General features: G+C 47.3%; 1 protein-coding gene across 1 annotated transcript in view; it reads right to left on the bottom strand.

Moving 5' to 3' along the window:
- Positions 1-3,948: 3,948 nt before the first annotated feature.
- NCKAP1L (NCK associated protein 1 like) overlaps positions 3,949-20,195 on the bottom strand; it is a 39,299-nt gene continuing 23,052 nt past the window's right edge. Inside the window, exons 22-31 of the mRNA XM_082741605.1 lie at positions 19,272-19,402; positions 16,046-16,143; positions 15,831-15,924; positions 15,592-15,674; positions 15,261-15,341; positions 12,391-12,484; positions 11,402-11,518; positions 10,914-11,023; positions 8,849-8,938; positions 3,949-5,362 (exon numbers count right to left, since the gene is read on the bottom strand). Coding sequence (XP_082597731.1) covers positions 5,231-5,362; positions 8,849-8,938; positions 10,914-11,023; positions 11,402-11,518; positions 12,391-12,484; positions 15,261-15,341; positions 15,592-15,674; positions 15,831-15,924; positions 16,046-16,143; positions 19,272-19,402 — 1,030 coding nt within the window. The 3' untranslated portion in view covers positions 3,949-5,230. The remainder of the gene's footprint in view (positions 5,363-8,848; positions 8,939-10,913; positions 11,024-11,401; positions 11,519-12,390; positions 12,485-15,260; positions 15,342-15,591; positions 15,675-15,830; positions 15,925-16,045; positions 16,144-19,271; positions 19,403-20,195) is intronic.

Raw genomic sequence — 20,195 nt, 5'->3', positions numbered from 1 at the left:
AACAACTGAGAAAGAATGGGCTGGAAACTACAAAAGAATTGCAAATTAGAATCAGAGCTAAGGAGCTGCCCAAATTAGGTAGGCATTTAAACAAAAAGAGGTGGAAAAGAGGCGGGAGCTGTACTTCCAGAGGGATCTCGACAGGTCTTGTCAACACGGTGGCATATCCCACCCTAATCTCCCAGGCCCCCAACTCCTTACCCATTTTAAGGGAAGGAAAATTCACCAAAACAAAAGTTATTCATGAATGATACTTCGGAGTCCCTCTAGTCTGACCCTCTCCATTTAACGAGTGGGAAAACTAAGCCCAGAAAAATGATGTGGTCCCCGCAGAGAATAAGCAGCAAAGCCAGAGCCAAGCCTCCTAACCTTTTTCTTGTGCTTTTCCATCCTGTGGCTCTCTTTCTCCTTCTTTAGTCACCAGTCCTGGTGTTTAACCTCAACCTCATCCTTCTTGCGGCAATTCAATCCCGTGTCTGCCTTACCCTACCTCTACACAGATAAAAACCAGATATGTCTGCTCCATCCATAGGCTCAAAAGACCGCGATTTTTCTCTCCCTGTCCTCTGGTCCCAACCCCCACCCCTCTTCCAGGCAGCTTCTGCCAGCCTCGTTGGTCTCCTTTTCGCCTTCCCAACTGCCCCTACCCCTTGGAGACCCTTCCGTCTTCACTCCCCCAACCCCACAATTCCTCCCAACTAGCTTTTGAGTTTGATAGGGACCAAAAATGATGCTTTGGCAGCAGTGACGGATGGATGTGATGTGCCTCCCACGGGAATGCTATTTAAAGGGGCGGCCTCACAATCCTCTCCTTCCAAAGTGACAAGAGAAAAAGCCTGCTCCTCAATCTCTCCAGAGCTGCAAACTCAGCTCAAGTTAACTTCTGACTTCCTCAACCGGCAGCCTGGCCTGTGCTCCTGCTTCCTATTCAGGTGGGAGGGAGAGGACTTGACAACTCACTGAGGTGTGGGGGCTGAGGGGGGATTCATCTTCGTTTCTTTTGATGACAGGTACTTAGGAGGAGCAGGAGGCCCTGTGGGGGGAGAACTGGAAGAACACTCCTCCCCCAACCTCGTGAGTGCTTTTCAGCCATGTGCCTGCTGCTTCTCAGAGTCGAACTTTGTTGGAGAAAAACAGAGAGAGGCACAAGGACCTACGTGAGGGAAGTCTTAGCCCTAGCTGGGACCTCCTTCCCTCTTGGGCCCCAGGGCTCAATTCGTAGCTGTTCTAGTCCTCCCAGGCAAAGTGGTCACCAGGTAAGATCCCCTGGGCCCAGCCCAGCCCGACCTGCCCACGGAACTGAACACCATCCTAAGAGGAGCAGACTTTGCATTGCCTGCAGGAAAGGGAGCTCCTGGGCAAGCATCTCACTCCAGGCCTGGTGGGAGGGATAATTCCAGCTCATTGCCGCAAACAAGTTAATGGAGATTTTAATGAAAACACTGCACTAATGAAAATGCTGAGGCTAGAACTTACTCTCTGCCTGCAAGACAAAACAATTGGAGTCAGAATTTCTCCCTGATAGTCATTCCTCATTTCCTTTTAAGGCCTGAATTAAACAAGCTGGGGATCTGAGAGCCTGTTTATGGGTGATTGTGTCCCCAGCTCTCAGGGGTCAGAGATCAGGGAAGCCTACTGCTGAAAATGCTGATGGGTCCCATCACCACATCTGTCCCTTCAGCTGGAGACATTCACCTTTTGTTTCAGGTGGTAATGAAGCGGGAGAACTGAGGTTCTTGTCTCACGGAGTTGAAAAATGAGTTGAAAAATGAATCTCGCCTGACCAAGGAGAGGGAGTAAAGTGATAGGTTTTATTGAGTGAGGATACAGAGAGCTCTCAGGAGTGAGAAGGGTCCAGACCGGGGGCCACTGAGGACTTTTAGGGTTGATCTTTTATTGAAGGCTAACCAGGGAACTTCAATCCTTTTAACATCTCTACTGATAGCACCACCAAGTAAGGATTAGTGATAACACCTTCAATGGCTTACTTCCTTTTTAGGGTCTGGTAATTCTTTGTTGGTCACAAGTAGTTGTTATAAGAAGACCCCACCTCTGACACCTGGGACAGGATGGTCTGGTTTGTTCCCTTTAGTTTCCTTACAACTTCCACATCTGGGGGATTTTTTTGTAAGCCTGATTCCGTAGACCGCTACCTAGCTCTCCCTGCCTAGCCCTGCCTGTCCCTTACTCAGTAAAGCCACCATGCCCTCACCTTCTGTTTGCTCATTTTAGAGTCTCTGGATTCTAACGACCAAGTCTTCCCAGATGAAGAGGCAGTCTGGTCAGGTAGAAAATGTCTAGGATTGAGATCAGGCTTCAGTCCCGGTTCTCGATGTACTGCTAAACATGTGACCTTCATTAAATCATTAAATATCTCTGAATCTATTTACTGGCCTAAAATAGGGAAGCCTTCCCCAGCTATCTTGCAGAACTGTCATAAAGGATGCGAGAGCACTTTGAAAAAGTATACATAACAGAAATGTGTGTGTGATTACATATTTGTAAAAAGATATCAGGTCCAATGACAACATCTTAGAAAAGGAGAACAGATTTCTACTGCCAAGAGTTAGGGAAGGGAAAGAGGAAGTGATTGTAATAAAGCAACATGAGGGATCCTTGTGGATCTTGACCGTGTTGGTGACAGATGCACAAACCTACATGGGAAAAGCTGTACAGGGATGCCTGGGTGGCTAAGCCAGTTAAGCATCTGTTTTCGGCTTGGGTCATGATCTCCGGGTCCTGGGATCGAACCCCACAGTCAAGTCCCATATCCCCCACACATTGGTGTCCCTGTTCTACCTCTCTCTCCCTCTCTGTCCCTCTCACTCTGTGCTCTCACTCTCACTCATTCTCTCTCAAATAAATAAATAAAATCTTTTTAAAAAGAGAAGAAAAAAAGAAAAAGCTGTACAGAACTAAATACATACACACAAAGGAATGAGTATAAGTAAAGCTGGGAAAATCTGGATTAGTTCATGAATTGTATCAAAGTCAATATCCTGTTTATGATAGTATACTATAGTTATCTAAGAGGTAAACTACGGGAGAAACTGGTAAATGTACATAAGATCTCTCTGTGTTCTTTTTCTTTTCTTTTCTTTTTACATTGAAGTATGGTTGATAACACAGTGTTTCTGTGTTATTTCTTACAAGTGCCTGTGGGTTAGCCACCTCAATTTAAAAAAATAAATGTTTTGAAGTAAGCTTTATGCCCAACGTGGGGCTTGAACTCACAACCTTGAGATCAAGAGTCACAGGCACTATCCACTGAGCCAGCCAGGTACCCCCTCTCGATAAAAATTTTAATTAAAAAAAAAAGTATCTGGGGCACCTGGGTGGCTCAGTGGGTTAAAGCCTCTGCCTTGGGCTCAGGTCATGGTCTCAGGGTCCTGGGATGGAGCCCCGCATCGCATCGGGGCTCTCTGCTCAGCGGGGAGCCTGCTTCCTCCTCTCTCTCTGCCTGCCTCTCTGCCTTCTTGTGATCTCTGTCAAATAAATAAATAAAAATCTTTAAAAAAAAAAAAAAAAGGATCATGTCTACCCTCTAGCCCCTGCAGAAACGTATGCTATCCCCTGGGAGGCTCCTCTCAAGTAGCTTTTCACGTGCATGGAACAGAGGTCTCCATTTCCTCAAGAACAAGATCCCAGAAGAGAGGGGAGGGTCTAGGAGGAGTCATTCAGATGCTTCTGAGCCTTTCCTTGCTCATCAACTTTGCCCTCAGTCTCAAAAGGCCTGACCCTGAATCACTCCTTTAGAACATAACAGCCCTTCCATAGCAAAGAAGGCCAACCAGCTGATGTCATGAAGCTGGATGCTCTGTTGCTTCTATCCTAAAGAGCTGACAATCGTTGCTAAGAAAAGCTTGTGTATCAGTTATGAGTCCCAAGTTAAAAAAGTATTGACTGAGCCTGGGTCTTGAGAAATAAAGATCAAACATGCATACAAAGTCCCAAAACAGCTATCAAATGGCTTTAATGAACCCCAGATGGTTTTGCTAAAAACCAACAATTGCTTCCTTTTTTATCATGCAAATATGGACATGACCCTAATTAATCAGCTAGTTAATTATATTTGCACACTTCAACAACTCTCAACCTGTGACACAAGATCTGTTGCTCCAGTCCTCCCTGGCCATGGGTGCACCAAAATGATGGATGGGGCCACTGTTTCCTGCCATGGAGTTAACTAAATCAGCTTTAGTGCTATCTTGAACGCCCCAGGCATTGTGACACTTGAAATTCTAATTAGTGCAGAAAAGGCCCAAGTTGAAACAGCTTGTACTCCCTCAAGTATACCCACTTTCAGGGCCCTATAATCTAATGAGGTCTATGAAGTTTAAGATCTAGAAGAGAAATCCCTGCCTGGAGCAACAGCTGTACCCAGGATGACAAGGGGATTTGGGTTAAATTAGTGGCTCCAGATAGGAGGGAGAGTACCCCCAAATGATCTGGGAGGGAGACCCACATGACTCTGATCCAATTAGTTGTCATGTGACCTCATATCAGCTAGACTGACCCTCTGCTCTGGGTTATAGTGATGGCAAAGAAAAAGCAGGCAGGGTTCCAGCGAAACAGATGGAAGAACTTACTGGTTCCCCACAAGGTGTGGGAGAGCAGGTGAGGGGGGCTGGGGCCAGTGATAACCTCTCACTGCCCATGGAGGCAGTAGAGCTGGGGGCAGAGGACAAGACCTACGACTCCTGAGAGAGCCCCACAAAGGAAAAAGGGAGTTCCTTTGCTGCTGCTTTGCAGTAGGAGCAAGCTGAATGTTTGCTGAACACATTTGGAAAAGGAAGAGAGGAGATAATCGTCCTAATGAATGTGCAGGAGACAATAGCAGCTCCAGTGGGAGGATTATAAGCTCATTATGGTTTAATATGATGATTGATCATCTCTGCCCGCCAGCATTAGCCTAGAATCATGATGAAGGTCGAGAGACCCATGCCAGTCAGAGCTCAAGTGCTAGTCACAAGAGAAAACATACTTGCGTGTCACTCGTGCTTTTCATGGTAAAAATTCACACACGTGGTCCCCAATTCCCTCACTTTTCCAATAAACTGTCCTTCACCCCCACCCCCAACCCCACCCCCAGCCAGCCTGACCCATTTCTCTATGATTTCTCAGCCCTGGACTATTCCTCCATATGTTTGTTCCTCAGCTCTGACTCCTGAGCCCATCTCTTGAGAAAACAGCTATAGCTTCATGGGTCTAGGTAGGTCCAAAGGGTCCTTCAGTGGGTACTGGCTGCCACTCGGTTCAGGTGGAAGGCCCGGGATACTTCCCGGTAGGCATTTCGAAGCAGGACATAAGGGAAACAGGACTCCAACATGTCCAGGGTCAGGAAGGAGGACTCCTCCACTACCTGGAAAAGAACAGGTCAAGAGATGAGAACCACAGCTAGCATATAACTCTGTGATACCCTGTTCGACTCAGTTCCCTAGGCCCTTGGAGGCCCTTAGAGTTATGAGTGAACAACGTTCCAAATCATACACCCCCTTCTTCCCACACTTGGTTTAGCTTTAGGAAAGCAATGTGGCCTCTTCGGCTTCATTATAATGGTCCCTGGGCCCCTTATCAGGGTTATATGAAGGACTCAGGAGCAGAAGGAAGGAAAGAATCACTTCTCTGCTGGCAGAAAGACTCCCGTTCTCTCCCATTCTGGATGCCAAACCAAATGTGGCAGGCAGCATGGAAGCAAGTAAGGTTGGATTAAAGTGCTAATAACAAAGCTTTGCAAAGAAGGAAACAATCACCATGGCAGGCCAAGAAAGAAGGGCCTGGAATCCACATGGGTCCTCTTGTGCTGGGTCTCAGTATCCTCCCTCCCTCAGTACAGTGCTTGGGGAGCAGTAAGGATGCTGCATAAAGGAGCAGGCATGATTAATTAGTTTAATTAGAAGCCTGTGTGCTGTGGTAATCCCAGCAGCCCCCACAGCCAAGCAGAAAGATAGCTCGAGATGCCTGGATAAGACTGAGGGTAGCAGTGGAGGGCAGGGTGCAGGGGGCATATTAGCAAAGAGCCCCACAACCTAGCATTGTGCTAGAGGGTCCCATCCCTGAGGAAGGAACAGGGCGTGGTGCTTCCCTCAGTGCCCTCCTCATCCACGCAGTTGTGGGACTAAAAAACACACACTGGAGAGAAGTGTCCCATATCCTTTGGCAATTCACACAGATGGGCCCTCCCCAAAATGTCTAGTGTTTCAAATCCTGAAAATTCACTCAAGAAAGAGAATTAACCTTATGGACTCTAACATGGTTGTCTCTCTTTCAAGTTTTAAAATGTCGGAGATTCTGTTATTCTCAAATACAGGCACACACGATACACACATCAGCCTCAGAGGAACAGGCACTGCAGGCTGAAGGAAAATTCTGCCAGGATGGGTAGCTCGGATCTTAGGCTGGTTAACAGAAGGAATTTCTGGCCAGGCAAGACTTTCAAACCTTAAGCCAGGAGAGAAATAAGGTCTCTTTTCTGGGATATGACCCTCAGGTACAAGGAAATGAGTGATAGCTTCAAGAAGGATCCACAGGCCCAAGACTTCCTAGTGTTTGCTCCATTAAGCACGGAAAATCACAAGGCTCCTAACTGGAGGAAATTCAAGGCAGTGGAAACAGCCCTACAGCAAAGGCTGAGCAACTTAGGTTCTCGGCCCAAATCTGCCCACAGATTTTGGGGGAGACCTTGAATGTCGTCTTTCCTTCCCTCTCCTCAGTTCCTTCACCTATCAGTTGTAAGGACTGGACTAACAGCCAGGATCTGATCTCATCCTGACATCTAGGATTCCACAATTCTCAGAGAATCATCTCCTCTCCCGATGTAACCATGCCAAGAAGTAGCCGGCTGCCCGGGGGGCATGGCACTGCCCAGGCTTCACAGCCAAGACAGAAAGACTCCAGGGAGAGAAGGGCCTGGCCAGGAGCTGGTACTACATGAGTCGCCTCTTAACTCAGAATACAGTTCCTTCTCCTGTATTTCTGTAAGAAAATATTTGCATTTAAATTGCTTTACAGCAGCTAGTCCCCTGGTCTCTCCCTTTCACAGAAAGTGCCTGGTCCTAGCTCTGTCCCAGCTACTCTGCAGCCTCACCATGATGCCACCAGGGGCAGAAACCTTCCCACATGGGAGGGTGGAGGAGAGCGACAAAGCAGGAAGAGGCAGGCCTGAGCGGCAACACAGAATCGCCACCTCCAACCTTACAGAGGTGAAAACTGTCCAAGGATAGGAAGGAGCACAACTAGATCCTCCAGAAACTAAAACAAGCAGCAGAGAGAGAGGACTAACATTCATTGAGCATCTATTACGTCCTAGGCACTTTCACATATATTTTCTTATGAATCCTAACCACTTCGTCAAAAGGATTATTGCCCACTTTGATGGATAAAAAACCAGAGTCTCAGGAAAGTTAATTAGCTTGCCCAAGGCCATGCTGCTCCAAAGATTGTGCCCTTTCTAGCATACTCCTGGCATTTGGCCTCATCTGTCTCTACTGAGCTCTCTCCCCTCACCGCACACCCCCACACAGCCCTCACATCCGTTCTCCTCTTGTTTCCATCATAATCCTTAGTCAGTCCAATCGAGGCCTTTCTCCAGCTGTGTCTAGCTAAGACACAGCTCCTACTTGATGCCTGTGCACTTATAGGAGACCCAGAGGGAGGCCCAGGCTTGCCTGCGCCTAACATCTGTGGGCCTGGCAGAGAGTGCAAAAGGAAGCCTACGTAGCATGGGACTAAATAAATCAAACAAACTAGTTTGTTCTTTTTCTTCACAATCTCCCTTTATAATTTCATGAAAGGCCAGGTTTGAATTCAGAATTCTTAGGACTCCTCAGAGTTCTCCGAGAACAAGGTGGAGTGGACCAGCCCGGTTTGCGGGGCGTTTGTGGACACATTCGGAATTCCCATCTGTGCCTCTGAACTCCAGCCATAGGTCCCTTGGCACTAGGGGTACAGGCACCAGTAGCACTGCCTGCCTTGGCAGGATGGACTCAGGGAAGAAACTCGGCACCAACTCTGCGTAAGCCCTGCAGATAGGCTGCAGCCACTTAGTGGAGAATTCCGAGGTCCTAGAAATCTTTAGCGTGGACTTCCGGGTGGAGCACTGGCTTCAGATGGGCATAGCCTGTCCCCGCAGCCCAGAGGGCCTCTGAAACACAAGGGCGGGAGTCCTCCTGACTGTATCTCAGTGCCGCACGAACCTGGAGACTCAGACTTTTAGAGCGAAAGAGTGAGTAAGCGTGTTGAAGAGGAAAACAGGGTCATGAGGAAAAGATTTTTTTAAGTTAACTGAGTCAGAGTTCCCAGAACTTTCTGCCAAAGTAGCGAAAAGCCCACAGCTTGGGAGGAAAGAGATAGGAGCTGCCTGATTCACGGCCCACCTGGCTCTCTGTCTTGCAGCTCTTCATTGAAAATTCCTTCCCTCTTCTGAGCCCCCATCTCCCCTCCCCCCATTCAGCTCTGTGTTATTCAGCACCCTCTCTCCACAGTACTTTTTAAGGACAAGACATGCTGCAGTAGGGAGTGGTCAAGTAAAATCAAACACGAAGTGAACCAATGAGGGACACAGCTGCCCCAGCAGGACAGACTTGAGAAAAAAGGGCCCAGTCAGCCAGCGGCCAGGAAGGCCCTGTGCTACAGAGGAAGTCATCGAAGACTCTACCTTGGGAGTATAGGACAAGTCTGGAATGTTAACCAGAATGTGAGGCCTAGACCCAGAGAGTCAGGTAGATTTCAGTTCTGAGTTCGTGCTTTTGAGTGATGACAATGGCAGAGACCCAGAAACCCTCAAAAGGGGTCCCCCGTCTGGCCTTTGCTCTCTCTGTTCCCAGACCAACTTAAACCAGATACATACCAAGCGCATGAGCAGAGAAATGGATTCCCGATTTCGTGTTTTAAGCTTGTCAGTCTCCTGGCCAAGCTGCAAGAGGCTGACAGAGGCCACCTGTAGGGGAAGAATTTGTAAGAAAGCAGATTTTTATGGAGGTCAGAGTAGGATAGCCTCAGGCTACAGGAAGTTAAGAAAAGATCAAGGAGGGGAGTTAAGAAGTGCTGGGATGTTCCTGGAGACTCCCAGTGGAAAAGGAGCAAACCCCTTGACTTGAGAGCCACACATTGCCTGTAAACCAGGCAGGGCAGACAGCAGCAGGCTGCTGGGGGAGAGATCGAAAGGGCTGAGCACAGAACCTAGAGCAAAGGCAGGAGCTTAATCTCTTTTCCTAGGCAGCCTTCAGACAGCAGTGTCACCAAGCTGTTTACAGCTGACTCCCCACAGGACTAGAGACAGGGCTGGGCCTCTGATTCAGATGCAGAGCTCTTCGAATTCTCCTGTCAACTCCCAAGTGGCTGTTCCCCTCCCATTCACCTCCAGGCCCCCAACAGATCAAATAAGGAGGAGGAAGAGACATGATTAACTGTACCCCAGGCCCAGGTTACTCTCATTTTGCAAACAAACAGGGCAAATGGGAAAAAGGAGAAGCAGGTCCCTTCTCACACCATCTTAGAGATCTGCTGTGAATATTCTTCATATCTAAGAGGCTCAGAACCCATTCAGATTGGCTGGCTGACCCCATTTAAATGGAGACCCTCTAACTCAGCTTCCAGCATAATGGTATGATTCTGGAGAGAATATGATCTAGTGTGTTTGCTTCTAAAAGGAGACAAAGGAGGCCCTAGTTCTTAAGTCAGTCCCATGCCTTGCAAAGGAGTAAGCTCCCCATTCTGAGAATGCTCAAGCTGGCAGTGGGTAATGGACCATGTATCAAAAGTATATGGATGGAATTCCTCCATGGAGGACTAGGATGGAAAACTCCAGGGCCTCTTTCAACAATGGAAAGAGATTACTTATTCTGTGTTTTTCCAGAGGCAAAACTAAGATCAATGGTGATAGCTACAGGGAGTCAAACTTTGGCTAAAAATGTTTTCTAAAACAATTTTTTTCTTGAATAAATTGGATGTGACCTGCTGTAGAATCAGCTGCCTGGTTAAAAGCTCCAGTCCTAGAAATGGAGACCAGGGATTCTCAAAGTGAGATCCCAGGATGAACAGTATCAGCATCCCCTGGGAACTTGGAAATGCAAATTTTCCAGCCCCACCTCAAGTCTACTGAATCAGAAATTAAGTAGTAATTCTTATTTATGCTCCAATTTGAGAATGTGGAAAAAATTTGAATTTTCTGTCAAGATTAGAGTTAGAAAGGGCCTTAAAGGCTCTAAAACTCAGCATCTCCAACTTGATCGTGCAGCTGATCTCTGGGAGACTTTATTAAAAACAGAGGCCTGGGGCACCTGGGTGGCTCAGTCGGTTAAGCCTCCGACTCTTCATCTTGGCTCAGGATCATGAGCTCGGGTCACGAATTTATTAATAAAAGTAAACAATTATCTATTTTTATTTAAAAATCAATTTATTAATTTTTTTAAAAACAGAGGCCTGGACTCCTTACCCTGGGATATTCTAATTCAGTACATCTGGCATAAGGATCAGGAATCTCTATTTCAACAAGCTTCCTGGGATAGTCTAAGGCACCCCAACGTAGTGAATCATAGATTAAGTTTAACTTCCCTATTTAATAAATGGGCAAAATGAGATCCCAAAAGTTTGGTTCCTCAGAGGTCACACGCATCTTAGTGGCAGATCCGGAACTAGAACTCAGATTCGCTGGCTCAGTCCAATGCTCTTTCCAAGTAGTCCGGCAGAGGCTGAAACACCAGCTCTCAGGGAATTTAGAAGAAACTCCTGCCTTTCACCGAGTGGCCACTCACTCACTGAATGAATTAGGGGAGAGGTTAGACTCCAAGACCCGCTCAACAAGAGCTATCTATGGACTGAAGTCACACCAGTTCCCGCTGGACTTTGCAATCTTCCATTTCATCCCCAAAGACTTTAGAACCTCCCATGCCTTATAGCCTAGGGCCACTCACCACCAGAAACTCCTTGAGGTGAGTTTCAATGTTCTTGTTGTAGAGTGTGAAGAGGGCAGCAGACACCTGGATGATGGCTTTGGTCAAGCAGTGAATATTGTTGTTGTAACCTAGGTTATGATTGACAGGAGAGAGAAACAAAAGGGAATACAGTGAGTTGCCCCAGGTTGAGCCCAGCTGGTCGTCTCTCTGTTTTCCAGGCTAGGCCACCCCTGTTTGACACCAAAAGCACTAGGAGGAGTGTGGGGAATGATATACCTAAGAAATATGAGGACATGGTTAGGATATTCGGAGAAAGATATTCCTAAAAATTTCCACTGGAATTGAATTTTACGGATAGTTCATTCTCATGTATTTCTTGAAACAGAACTTTTTATACCCGAGTCAGAAGCCTGGATTCTCCAGGTAAATGTCTCCATCTCCCTACCCCAGGAGACTGACCTAAGTAGTACTGATTGCTCAAACTACTCAGAGTAGTCCTTACTTACCATCCGTCTCAATACTGTAGAAGGAAGAGGGGTCAGTGGCCAGGAGTGGGAGAGAAACTGCAAGAAAGATCAAGAGCAGGCAGGCCACCTTATATTCTTCCTCAGAGGATGAAGTATCTGGTAAGATGGAAAAAAGAAAAGAGAGAAGTAAGGTCAGCAAACAGGAGTTATCTTCTACAGAGACCCTACTCACAGAACTGTGGGGGTCACATAAGGAAACATCTATGAAACACTTTCAAAAGCACTCCAGGCAAGTCATTGCTGAAGGGGACAGGATTAGCCCCCCACTTGCCATGAGGGGCCCAATCCAGAGGCCTCCTCTGGTGACCGGAGCAGAGCTCTTAGTGAAGGGCTCTGCAGACAAGTGGTCAGAGTTCACTGTCAGCTGCCAGATGGAATGGAGGGAGAGGCAGAAAGGAGAGGAAAGAGGCTCATGAACCCAAGAGAGAAGGGCTAGTCTAGCAGTTTGGAAAGGGCTTAATGCCAGCCCCTTGGTTTCATCCCATTCTGAGTGTGCGTAAGAAATGTGAAATGTCAGAGACAATGGGAGTCCAGGGGAAGAAGTGAGTAGGGTCAGGGTGATTCTGTGGGAAGGGAGGGTACCAGATCACTCTGGGGAACCTAGATGTATACCACACAGCTCAGCCTGAAATCTTATGTGACTGCGGATGGCTTTCTCATGGTTTCATTTGAATTAACCTGATTTCCCCTACTAGATTATAAGTTCCTCTGAGGCCTTGTCAAGCATCAACGAGACCCTCATTTAATATTTTTTAGTCAACTGACAGGTCCATTGGTTGGAACCTGGCTAGGGGTCTAAATTGCCTAAGTATTTTCTGGGGGTTAGGGACTACATTTTCAGTCTTTCTTTAGCTCCCAGCTTATGTGCTCAGAATTCACAATCCTAAATAAAGGCTTCTTTGACATTGACATTTGCCCACCTAGAAATACAGCCCAAGCCCTCCCTTGCCCAGTTCCCCCAATTTTACCAGCTTTCAGATTGGCGATAGCAGCCACCAGGGCTGGGTCAATGTCACAGCCCACTCCTGCAGCAGAAGCCAGCTCAAAGACACTCAGGGTCACCTAGGAGAGAAGAAAACAACATTCTGGACAGGATTCCCAGGAGAGAAGTGTTTGACAGAAGCTAGAGGGAGCTGGGGATTCCTGGAACACAGATCCTAGACTTCTGGTGTGCTATCATTTTATCTAGGTATTCCTTTCATGGCTTTCCATAACCTACAGGGGAAAGGTACAAATGCTTTTGTTCAGCATTGAGATACCCCATAGTACCCATCGATTTGCTATTTTTCCCTCAGGTGCTTGCTACAATCCACCTGGCCCGGGTTACCGATGCACTGTCTTCAAACTACACCTCACTTCCTGACTTCCAGACTTTGGTTCATGTGTGTCCCTCTTCCACAGTGTCCCTTCCTGTCCTCTACTTATAGCTAGGTGACACCCGTCCTTTGAGGCTTAACTCAAATCTCATAGGGTCTGTGAAGCCCTCCTCGAACACCTCAGCCCAAACCTATCTCTCCTCCTTTAGTAACACCACTGGCTTAGCGTGGCTCACACAGCGGCCTGGTGTGAGCAGTTAGTTTTTCAGACGGGAGCGAAGACCTATGGCTCATCTCACCACCTAGAAAACAGTCCTTTAAAACCTCATGGCCGGGGCGCCTGGATGGCTCAGTGGGTTAAAGCCTCTGCCTTCAGCTCAGGTCATGATCCTAGGGTCCTGGGATCGAGCCCCACATCGGGCTCTCTGCTCAGCAGGGAGCCTGCTTCCCTCTCTCTCTCTCTCTGCCTGCCTTTCTGCCTACTTGTGATCTGTATTTGTCAAATAAATAAATAAAATCTTAAAAAAAACAAAAACAAAAAAACCTCATGGCCTCCGAGGGGAGAAAAAGGCCTTGGAGTGAGAAGCTCTGGGTTCAAATCCCAGGGGGACCACTTTATAAATGTGTGACCTTGACTAAAACTTACTTCACCTCTTTGAGCCTCAATTTTCTCATCTGTAAAACTGGGTTGATAATCCCTCACAGAGTTGTTGTAGAGATTAAACTAGACCACTTGTATAAAACATCTACCCTACACACTCAGAGTCACTAATAGATCAATAAACCTTATTCCTTTCCTCCACCTACACATAGAAGGCAAAGCTTTGCTACGTTCCACACTGCCCTTTATTTTAAATTCCCTTTAGCTAAATGACCGTGCTCATGGTAACCGTGGCTAGGGAGATCAGGGATCTGATCCACAACCTGTGTGATGTTCTGAGAAAGAAAGGGATGACTGAAGGGGCTACTGTTTTCTCTTTCCCTAATCTTCACATTCCTCTCAGGCATAACAGAATCTCTGATGGACAGGCCACCATGCCCCCCCTTCTCTGCTCCAACCTGCTTATTTTCACAAGCAGGCAGAGCCTAAAACTCAGTGCTGCCCAGGAGATACGGGTAGACAAGCTCTTGACAGTCTAGATCATTCGTTCCCAGCATCGGCAGCTGCCAGAAAGCCAGGTTCATCATGAAAGAACGGTCAGAAGGGGCAGCCATTCTAACCCACACGGCTCCCATGACTGCTTCACCCTTAACATCGGGCAGAGAGAGGGGGAGATTTCACAGATTTTTTTATCTCAACGTAAGGAAGTTTTTCCCCAATACCTAATTTTTGTTAAAGATTTTATTTCTTTATTTGACAGAGAGACTGAGAGAGAGCACAAGCAGGCAGAGCAGAAGGGAGAGGGAGAGGGAAAAGCAGGCCCTCCACTGAGCAGGGAGCCCAATGTGGGGCTCAATCCCAGGACCCTGGGGTCATGACCTGAGCCAAAGGCAGTCACTTAACCGACTGAGCCACCTAGGCACCCCTCTCAATATCTAATTTTAATTTTTTCTGCTAACCAGTTCCCTCTTTTTTTTTTTTTTTTAAAGATTTTTATTTATTTATTTGACAGAGAGAAATCACAAGTAGATGGAGAGGCAGGCAGAGAGAGAGAGGGAAGCAGGCTCCCCGCTGAGCAGAGAGCCCGATGCGGGACTCGATCCCAGGACCCCGAGATCATGACCCGAGCTGAAGGCAGCGGCTTAACCCACTGGGCCACCCAGGCGCCCCTAACCAGTTCCCTCTTAATCATAGGCCTCTCTCTCTCTGTTAAAGGAATCAGCTGTAAGAGAAGTGACCTATTCTATGCCTTTGAATGTTCTTGTTCCCAGCCTTTGGCTATATATCCTACCTAAGAGACTTGTTTGTTTGAGGTGATTCAAAAGACAAAAAGATGCAGCAGACATATGGGAGGTGCAGAAAAATGGTTGTTTACTCAGTGTGCCTGCAGAAGCCCTTCCTTCTTACATTTCTGTAGTAAATGGGGGCCTAAGCCAGGTGACCCTGATGTAGAAGAACCAAAAGGTTTTAGAGCAAAGAAAAAGGAAGGGCCGGGAAAAAAGGCAACTCTGAGGGCAGGCAGAGTGGGTGGGGATGGAAGCAATAAATCTTTTTACAAAGAAGTACCTAAGCTCCTGACTGAAGAGGGTATCTAATTTGCACACTTTAGGGGGAAACCTACAGATACTATCCTAGATCTTAGCTTTCCCCAGCAATGTTTCCCCACCTCCCACAGGTCAGCCAGGCTTCCACATTTCACCAACCCCTCATGTGTCCCCAGCTCTGGCCTCTCTCTCCAAGAATATTGTCTGACCAGTGCTCCTCACTCCACAAAATCTCTTCCAGTGCTTTCATATTCAAATGCTGCCTCGTCTCCCTACAGTATTCCTCAGAGCTGCCCCATGCCCTTACAAAAGACCTGGCTACATCCTTTTCAACAACAAAATCTCCTAAATGGATCCTACCTCGCACTGTCCCGTACCTTGATGTCTGTGTCTGGAGTGACAAACTCCTTCAGGCACTCAATGGGACCCATAAGAAATGGGCAGTGGGATGAGAACACCTGGAAGAGAGAGAAGATAAATGAGTCCCCAGGACAGGGCCCATACCTTCAGAGATAGATGGAAACGAATAAAAAAAGGGTCGAGACTTAGGTGAGGACCCCACCAGCCTCCCACACTGTCCCTTTCAGTCTGCCCCTAGGTTTCTGCACTAGGACCTCTACCAAATTAAGTTCCTCCTTTCTCCTCAATGCTCACCATACGTTTCCACGACTTGTCATACCAACCCCTCCCTCAGAGGTCCCAGCTCACCTCCCGAAGTCCCTCTTGGGCCATGGCCCTAAAAGTGAGGATAACTCCAATGATGGTCATGCGCTTCAGCACGTTATCAGCCCCTGAGGAGAATGGAGAGCATTGGAAACGTAGAACTTAGAAGAACAATGATAGCTTTGCTTCTGTGGACCCAGCCCAGCCCCCAGATCTCCTCCCCAGACCCCTGTCATCTAGCAATGCCATTCCACAGTTCCTTCTCCCGTCAGAAAGGTGCTCACCTGTCAGCTGGGGCAGCAAAGAAGCCATCAAATCAGTCTTGCTGAAGTTGGATCTGATCTGAACAAGTACATCCATGTTTTCCACCACCAGCTTCTGCAGCCAGGACACAGGGACATTAAGCAGGGAAAGATGAAACCGTGGTATCTCTTCCCACCCACCACCCACCTCCATCTCCTACTCCTATCCCTTGCCCCAGGCCTGGCTTCCAGAGTACCTTCAGTTCCACAATCTGAGAGGTCACATGCCACATCAGGTTTTCACTCAGGAACTTCATGCCATAGGGGCCCAGGAGTTCAGCCAAGGCCCGCATCTCTGCAAGAGAGTTATAGAGGTCCAGGAGGGGGGCTTTAGGGGGCACTGGGATGTGGACAACACAGGTAGAGAGTATTCTGAACATTGACAATGACTTTCATCCAGGAAAGGAAGTGGGAAGTTGGGGAGCAAAAGTGGCCTGAAGTCCTGCGAAATTATTCTGGTGACAGGTCTGGTCTGCCTGTGAGATGAATCAGCTTCTCCCCTCTGGTACTCACACAAAGATTTACCACAAGTGATATTTACTTTATATTCTTCCAGAAATCTACACTTTTCCAAGTCCATTCCCGTGGTACCTGGGTTGCTCTTGCTGGGCTAGCTGTACTAACTTTATGAGTTGTAAGACCTTAAACAAGTCACTGATCCTATCTGAGCCTCAGTTTACTTCTCTGTAAAATGAAGAAGTTAGTATTTGCCCTGAATATTTCACAGAGTTGATATGAGAGTAAATAATATACCATTATAAAAACCTTAGAAACTTATAGATAGGGTGCCTGGGTGGCTCAGTGGGTTAAGCCGCTGCCATTGGCTCAGGTCATAATCTCAGGGTCCTGGGATCAAGTCCCACATTGGGCTCTCCACTCAGTGGGGAGCCTGCTTCCTCCTCTCTCTCTGCCTGCCTCTCTGCCTACTTGTGATCTCTCTCTCTCTGTCAAATAAATAAATAAATAAAATCTTTTTTTAAAAAAAGAAACATAGATATTTATGATTAAGGGATTGTCATTATGATAATTATTGACAGCCCTCTGAAGTATATGACACATCCTTCTGGTTTAACAGACATGGGAGAGTTAATTAAGTGCTTGTCCAAGGTCACTTACCCAGGTTAAGGGCTGGTACCTGAAACCTACCGTGATGTCCTACTGCCCCTTACTGTAGATACCACAACTGGTTCCTTATCTAAGGTCTGGGGTCTTCGATGTTCCCCACCTCTGCTTCCCTCACTGTCCAGATTTTTCTATCCTTGAGCTACCTTTTCTTTTTTGTAATCAACACACATCCCCAGAATCCCAGTTGTTTTTTCCTCTGAATCCCTCCTCCTCTAGTCTGCCCAAATGCGTTATCTATCCCTACCCACCCTGTCTCTGGCTGTTTGTGAATTAAATGAAACCTGGCTGGGGAAATCCCCTGTTAGAAACACTAGAGGGGCACCTGGGTGGCTCAATGGGTTAAGCCTCTGCCTTCGGCTCAGGTCATGATCTCAGGGTCCTGGGATTGAGCCCCGCATTGGGCTTTCTGCTCAGCAGAGAACCTACTTCCCCCTCTCTCCCTGTTTGTCTCTCTGCCTACCTGTGATTTCTCTGTCTCTGTCAAGTAAATAAATAAAATCTTTAAAAAAAGAAAGAAAGAAACACTAGAGACAAATCCAAATAGGAAGGAGCTCGTGGATGATCTTTGGCCGTGGGCCATCCCAGGAGAGAAAACCATAAGAGACCAAAAGTAACCTCAAGAGACCAGTAGCAGAAAATTGAGTTTAATATAGTTAATAAGAGGTCAGAGGGGAAGACATCAAGGCTCATCCTCTAGTCCTTGAAGTCAGGCCCAGTTGATCTTGGGGTCTACCAAGGACAGAGGAAGTGGAACTGGTGAGAGCCCTATCTGAATGAAATACTACCCATAGGCCTCTCCTATTTACAGTAGGAAGAACTGAGTTGAGAACTAGAAAAAACACTTCCTACCTGGTCAACTTGCTAATGCTAAAATGGCTGGCAGAGAGGAAGAGGAGCAGAACTGCCTGCTCTAGAGAGAAGACACACCCATCCCCCAGCTCAGATCCACCAGTGTTCCTTACTCTAGTCTTCTCAACTCCAGGCTTGCAACCCTGGGGCATCCTTCTCTTTCCATCTATCTATTTTTACAGTAGCATTGCCCCATCACCATGGTAACTCAGGGAAATTGGGGTGGGGGTGGTAGAAGGGGGAACCAGCCTTACCTCCTGCTGCTCATCAGTTGTCAGCAAGACCTAAAGCTGATTTTAGATGCTGCCTACAGTTTGTGGGTGGAGTTGATGAGAGGGGACATCTGAAACCTCCAACAGGCAAAGAGTAGGGTCTGCTTACTGATGGAGTCCGACTGAGGGTAAGAAGGGGACGGAGTTGGACAACAGAGCTGTGTGCTCTTCCATAACACCTCCCCTCAACCAAGGAAGGGAAGAATGGAGAAGGCAGGATCATGGAAAGATCCCCCACATGCCCCAGACAACATGCAGGATCCATGATTTATACGGAGGTGAGAGGAAGGTGGAAGCAGTACAATAGTTCATCAATCAGTCGGTAAAACAAATCCATTGAAAGGATCTATATGGCTGCCATCCCTCTTTAAAAAAGAGTCCACAATCTTTTCCCACTGGCCTTGAGACACCAAAGCACATCTACACGTTGGGAGGCAGTACTAAATATAACTAAGCACCCAGGTTCTAGAACTTGATTGCCTTGAGTTGAAATCCCAGTTCTACCATTTATGAATGGATGACTTTAAGCAAGCTCCTTCAGCTCTCTGGGTCTCTGTGTCCTCGTCTGTAAAATGATGGTAATGAGAGTACCTATCTCAAAGCCATTGTGAGGATTAAAGGAACTAATACATGTGAACCGTTCAGAACTTAGCCCACAATGAATATAGCCCACAGTGAACATCATCTGTTATTTTATCATCATTGTTACACATTAGCAATCCAAGCTCTAGCTAAGTAAGGCCCTAAAATTTATCCCTAAGATAGAAGATGCCATGACATCAGAACTCTATTTAATAATTCCAAATATCAGAATGTCCGTCTTACATTCATCCTTTACACCTCATTATATGCCCCACTCTTTATTCTGTGTAGAAATGGAAAATATTCACCACCCTTCTAAAAATAAACCCTTTCACTGACTTGAGTGGCCTTGTCTAGCTCCTACATCTCCTCCCATTTTCCCTCTCCACCTGCCACCCCCAGGCCACTCCTCAATTCTGGGTCTCACTTAGAATTCTCTTTATTGTCCCTAACATGTAATCTCACAGAGATGCCGAGGAGCATACAGAATGAGCCTCTGGGAAGGTAGGAGAATTTAGATGAGTTCTGTAGGCTGAGGTCCTGTACTGAGGGGAAAGGCTCAGCTCCTTGCAAGGAGACCAGGCCCTGGACTCACCAGAGATGTCAGAGAACTCCTCTGCGCTGAAGTTCTGCTCCCCCTCTCTGGGAAGGCTGATGAAGGCCTGCATGGCTGGGGAGAGGATGATGGTCCCACTGCTCGCCTGTCGAAGCAGACTTTCTAGGTACCTACAAGATTGGCCAAGAAAACACACAAGATTAGCATTCAATCCTTTCTCCATTGCTCCCTACCACTGCCACTGGGCTCAGGAAAAGAAACTCTGCCAAAGGCTGGGGTGGGGAGAAGAGACTCAAAGAAGACAGTAAAACACTCTAATTATCACCCCAAGCTATTGGCTCAAAAACAACTGGCAGTAATGTAATTCTGCTTCTCCTCCAATCTACAGGGTATTTCACTGGGCTGTCAAATGTAACAGTGGGCACTCCCTCCCTCACCCCTGCTCTTTTTCCAACTGTTCTCGCCCCTCACCCTTGGCCTTTCTCTGTCAGGTAAGACAAGCCCAAACTGACAAGAAAAAAATTCCTACTAATTGGGGTCCTTTGAAACATACTTAGCCTCAACCTCCCCAGTAAGAACATTGGACCGATAACCTAGGATTCTGGAAGCAGATCCTAAGTCAGACCTCCCGCACAGACAGAAGCCTTGTGAACACTGGACATCCGGTCTCCAGATATTTCCCCCGACCTCCAGGCAAGCTGAAAAACCCTCCAGGGGCTCGGGGTCATGATCCCAGGGTACTGGGCTCGAGCTCCATATTGGCCTCCCTGCTTCTGCTTCTCCCTCTCCCACTCCCCCTACTTGTGTTCCCTCTCTCACTGTGTCTCTCTCTGTCAAATAAATAAATATAATCTTTAAAAGAAAAAAAAAAAAAGGAAAGGCCTCCAGCCACTGTCAGCAAAGGAGGGCACGGACGCCACTCACCCAGCCACTGACTCTGGGCCCAGGTCCTACAGAAGTCAC

The sequence above is a fragment of the Mustela nivalis genome (assembly GCF_964662115.1).
Source record: "Mustela nivalis genome assembly, chromosome: 7".
NCBI lineage: Eukaryota > Metazoa > Chordata > Mammalia > Carnivora > Mustelidae > Mustela > Mustela nivalis.
Note: the sequence above shows the minus strand (reverse complement) of the source record. Positions and strands in the feature narration are given on the sequence as shown.